Source organism: Mytilus edulis, chromosome 4 (genome assembly GCF_963676685.1).
Source record: "Mytilus edulis chromosome 4, xbMytEdul2.2, whole genome shotgun sequence".
NCBI lineage: Eukaryota > Metazoa > Mollusca > Bivalvia > Mytilida > Mytilidae > Mytilus > Mytilus edulis.
In genome coordinates this window covers 3,569,437-3,575,160 of record NC_092347.1, presented here as the reverse complement: position 1 = coordinate 3,575,160, position 5,724 = coordinate 3,569,437, and the positions used below count along the sequence as shown (strand labels likewise).

The 5,724-nt window shown below is 30.8% G+C and overlaps 1 protein-coding gene across 1 annotated transcript; it reads left to right on the top strand.

Annotated features, from left to right (window-relative positions):
• Nucleotides 1–3,915: 3,915 nt before the first annotated feature.
• LOC139518632 (ankyrin repeat domain-containing protein 34B-like) lies at nt 3,916–4,329 on the top strand. The gene has a single exon (XM_071310107.1). The coding sequence runs from the start codon at nt 3,916–3,918 to the stop codon at nt 4,327–4,329; it is 414 nt and encodes a 137-aa protein (XP_071166208.1).
• Nucleotides 4,330–5,724: the final 1,395 nt, after the last annotated feature.

The following is a 5,724-nucleotide window of genomic DNA, read 5'->3' as shown; positions in this document are numbered from 1 at the left end:
CTAACTGGCCTAAGTTTAAGAAATAGCACCTCACTTAACACAAACTCGATAAGGCACAAGTCAAGCAGATTTACGAACTATTTTCCATACTCAGTGGTGGATCCATAAATTTTGATAAAAAAGCGGGGGGGGGTGCATTTATTGCATGATTGCCTAAGGTTATAAGGCTTTTAACTATATAAATTATTTGGGTAGGTAAGTGCTGAGACTACTAGTAGTCTCAGGTAAGTGGTAAACAATTAGTTGTCTTCTTCTTCTATATGTATATTCTTCCAATTATGGAACTCCTCCTCGACGGATATTTGTCTTCATATTCTATTTAAATGCATGTGGCGTTGAGAGAAATAAAATTTATTTTTTATCAGCTTTGAACAGCCATCTTTTATTTCATGTTTAACCTAAACATAAATGACATTACTACAAACTTTTAAGCTACATGTGAAAAACTATTTGAAGTTATTTTTTTATTGTGTATTAAATATTATTAACCAAACAATATTACCATTACGAAAATGAGATATTTTCCATCAATTGAATATTTTGATTTATGTTTTAGGGATACAACAAGTCTGCAAATGCAAATCCCTAGAGATAAATGAACAGAGAAAATTATTGAGAGATCATTGGGGAAAAAACTTAACAAATGTACTTTTCTATAAGGAGGAGAAGTGAAAGAAGCAGGTATTATATACTTGATTAACTTGGCTGAAACAATCAAACCATTTAGATAAATGTCTATATTTCAATAAATCAGCACGTAAACAAACAACAAAATCAGTAGAGGCATCTGTTAGTTAATACAAAGACATCAATATAAGTTTCAATACAAATGTCAAAACAAATGTCAAAAAAAGAGGATGTGGTATAATTACCAATGAGACAACTCTACTCAAGAGACCAAAGGATACAGGCATTAATAAATATTGATTTGGCCTTCAACGATGAGTAAAACCTGTAATGCATAGTCATCTTTAAGTTTAATAAATATATAAAATACCACAGAATGACAATTGTAAAATAATTTGACTGTCTCTACTCATAAATATTATGTACATGTATCATAGATAGCCAAAAATCTGTTTTTAAAAATGACAAAAAGTGACTGGCGGTTAGAGATATAAATAAAGGCTATATACATTTGTATATTAACTTGTCCATGCAACCTCATTATGTACATAAGGAGATCCAAGAGTACTTGTATGATTGTTTTTGTCTCATCATTCATCCCAAAATTTTCTTCAGTGTTACTGATAACTTTGTATCAGGCAGGCTTGTCATTTAATGTATATACATTGCACATTATATATTTATCTTATATAAAGGTCTACCGGTATTCAGTTTTTAATTTTTTGGGGTATGGTAAATATCTTGCATTCATTGAACCTCCAAAAATTATTTTTTCCATCCTCATTTACTTTTCATTACTTTTATTATCGAATCCCTTAAATAAAGTTTTTATTCTTATAGTATTCATGATATATTTATAAAACCTTGATTTTTTTGGCAACCATATTTTGGTATGGCATCATCGTCTGAAGACTTTTTGTTTCCAGGCAATAACTTTAGTAACTGAATGAATCTTTATGAAACTGTACCACATGGTTCCATACCCCAAAAGCAGGTTGGTAGGCCTAGGGTTATGGCTAAAAAAGTTTATACACAAGGGGCCAAAAACAATACTTCTTTTATTGACCAATATAACTTTTCTTATGTTTGTAGGGAAAATATGGAAAATTGGCGAAGTGTTACATCTATTAGGAATAAAAAGAGGAAATAAGTGTCTGAAGCAGTAAATTATTATGACTGTGAAAAGAAGATATCAGAATATGAAATGAGTTTATTTCTGTCAAAAAGACTTGCTACAGAATGTTCCTCTTGTAATTTTATTGAAGACCAGACCATTGTCAACTTTAAGTAAAGGAAGATAATGAAACATTGAAGAGGAAATGAAGGAAATGACATAATCATCAAAGAGCATAACAAAGCATAATTCAGAATAACTCATGTGAAGGAATAATATTGTACAGTAAACAACATACAATAACGAACAATTTCATTGTTTGCAATTGCTGAATTTTTATGCTGTACTTTCAAAACTATGGTTACAGTACAATAGTCTGTTTTCTATTAAATATTAATAAAACTTCAGAATTTTAAACTTTTGCTTTAAATCAGTGCAACGCTAGTGATAATAACTGTACATTTAAGTCTTGTTTGAACTGAAAGTTAATTATAAGGTACATGTACATGTATATTACTATTTTTCTTGTGACAGTAATTTGAAGATAAAATTTATATGATTGATGATGCACATGCATTACCTTATAAATTCACTTGATACATGAACATCAAACATGGCCAATGAATAAACAACTTGCACTTACATAAGTAATACATGTGATATTGATATAAATTTATATCATAATCATGTGAAAAAATAGACATGAAAATAACACAACTTTTACTTGTTAAAATAAGGTTGAAAAATCTACATTTGAAATTAACACAATTTTTACACGTTGAAATCACGTTATAAAATTTACATGTGAAATTAACACAATATTTTCACGTTAAAATCACGTTAAAATTTTTACATGTGATAATATCACGTGATCAGATTAAAACGTGATTACCACGTGAGAATATCATGTTTGTAAAATACACGTGATATAAACGTTTATCCGGTGTGATACACACGTGGGAAAAACGTTATTCTCACGTGATGAGCACAAACGTGAAACACACGTTGGAAAAAAATTGCCTGCGTATCATGTTAATTTTTATTCATATCTAATTGAATTGATGATGGTTGTTTGAAACATGGACTATATTAAGTGAAACTTTTCAGAATTTTGTTTTTACATGCCCTCTTGCTTTATATTTGTTTAGAACTTCTAACTGTTTTGATTCAAGCACCACTGACGAGTCGTATGTAAACTTACCGCACTATTGGCGCACCAAACTATTAGTCTGTTATCTGTAATGAGTTTTTTTAAATTCGACTGTGATATGCCTCTGAGTATTTAAACCTTAGATCCTTAACCATTTATGAATTTATTGACAAGTAATTTAAACAAAAAGTATTTATCGATCTTGTCACGACCACAGCCCTTACTACTGCACTGCTGATATCCTATGTGACTCTTTAAGGGACATAAAGTTCGTCAACAGTGGTTTGAATTCAGTGCTTAGAAATGAAATAACACTTAACTGTAGTTAGAAGCATCTTTATTTATTTTCGTAAGAGAACTCTCCAACCTACAAAAATATCAAAACTAGGGATGTCTATGTACGTAGAACATTATGATACAAGTGGTAAAAAGGGGCATGAAAGAAGAGCTAATTAACCTAGTGAAAACTTTGCCTAAACGAGTATGATCCTTAGATTCTAAATAGATTCTTAGTTTTTTAACGGGGACACTTCAAACGTATTGTTTTATCATTTGATTCTGCCGTTTGATAAAGGACTTTCAGTTTTGTATTTTCCTGTGTTTTTGTGATTTTACTTTTTATCATGAAAGCACCATAACATAGACTACTGAGATGATTATAGCCCTGACCATCATCCTACCCGCAGTAATGGCGATCCAGTGCATGCCAATGAAAAAAATATGTAACACATGTCCTTTTGATTCGTCACCAGTGTCATAATTGTTTAATTCATACGCATCTTTTTCATTATAATGTTAATTAGTTTGGGTTTTTACAATTTTCAGTTTTGCTTATGATAGGTGTCTATATGACACAAGCCTGATTTCATCACTTCATAATTTAAGGCGTGATATATACATTAAATGCCATTTTTTTGTCCAATGGAATAGTGTTACTAACCACATGACATAGTAAAACTTTACTATTTAAAGCGATAATCATGTTACTATCGAATAGATGCAAACATTCCACTCAAACGTAAACATGTCAACTAGAAACTGCTTTGAGGCCATGATGAAAAGATGGAGAAAGAAAGCTTTAACTTCTAAATATACTGTGGATGAAGATGTGCAGCAAGTATTTATCGCAATTTCTGAAGGAAAATTAAGACTAGCCAGAATTCTTATAGAAAGAAAAGTGAATGTGAATTGTACAGACACTGCTGGGAGAACTCCGTTGATGGCTTTATGCAGACTTGATAATACCAGAATAAACGAAGAACATAGATTGAGTTTTGTAAAATTTCTGTTAAATGAAGAGGAAACAATTCTCAATGCTACAGATATGTTTGGAAAACAAGCTTTAGATTATGCCTGTGAGAACGAGTTGCATCAAGTTGTCAATGTTATTTCTCGTGCAATAGAAGACTTTTTTAACAACCTTTTGCTAGAATTTTAACAGTACTACATGAATAAAATAACTATTATCTTAAATAACCATAAACATTATGTAATTGTAAATATTAACCTCGAATGATAAAAAATACTCAAATCATGTTAATTGTGTTTGTCATTTATTTCTCCAGACTCTTTCTGTTCAGTTCATCAGCCTGATTACCACAGACAATCAAGAAATTTGATTATAAATCTTCAAATATGTTTTAGATTTTTTAGATTTTTATCCAAGCTTGGAACCATGATCACGCTATAACTTTAAATTGGTGATTAATTTAGTTTAGTTTAATTGAATTAATTAACAATCGTTACTTATGTCTTCTGTTTTTCTACTAGTAGTATGTGCTTTACATTTGTAACGATATAAAGACAATTTCAAATGAGACAGTCTGAGGCCAGATACTTATTACAACAAAGGCTTATAGTTGGTTAGGGTTTGCTTGTACAAAAGAAAGAGTTTCAAAAAGGCCTTTGATTCGTAAAATATATAAAACGATGACTTAAGAACGACTCAAATCTGCGATTGTATCATCCATTTGGAGATATTGATGAGACACTATCTTACAAAAACAATATATTTCGTTCAAATTCCTATTTAAATATCTTGATAGAGATTACTTTTTTTTAATGCCTTCTATAACAAGATTCACTTACAGCACTAAAAATTATCCCAATGGTAAGAAGAAAAACGAAACTACAACGATAAAAGATATATGTGCCAAACCTCACGAGTCATGTTTTGCGACCTTTCATCTTAAGAAATTAGAAAAAAAACGTCTGCCTTGTTTCGATAGTCTGTTTCAAATTCCCTATAGTTGGTTTGACTAGGTTTTATTATGCATAGCGGATTAAAGAGGGGCGAAAGATACCAGAGGGGCAGTCGAACTCCTAGATTGAAAATAATTTAACAACGCCATGGCAAAAAAAAAGGAAACAGTTATAGTACACAAGACACAATTCAGAAATCTAAAGACAAATCAACACGAGCCCCACCAAAAACTGGAATAATATATGGATTAAGTATAGGTTCACCCACTAGGCACTTGTTTTAACGCTGAATGTATGTTAGTTTAGCCAATAGTTTTACGAGATTAGTCCATCGGTAAACTACAGATTCTTATTATCATTCTTTCTTGCTCTAACCAACTTCCCAATTTAACAACGGACATTTGAAGCATGCCTACCAATTGTTCGTCTAGATTACTAGAATACTACTTGTGAGGTCTGTTATTAGTTCTAATAACATTGTGTTATTGGTTTAATAACATCCGTTAAGCTAGTGTTTATTATTTTTTTTTAGAAATGTGCTGATTTGTTTGTCTTGTTTTGACTGAAACGTGTCCTTGTATTGTACGATTGTCTCTCTGTTTCATTTTTTCTATTTTTTATTTGTTTTATT

What these genes read in the sequence shown, in the direction of transcription:
- LOC139518632 (XM_071310107.1), top strand. Translation starts at nt 3,916, where the DNA reads ATGTCAACTAGAAACTGCTTTGAGGCCATGATGAAAAGATGGAGAAAG.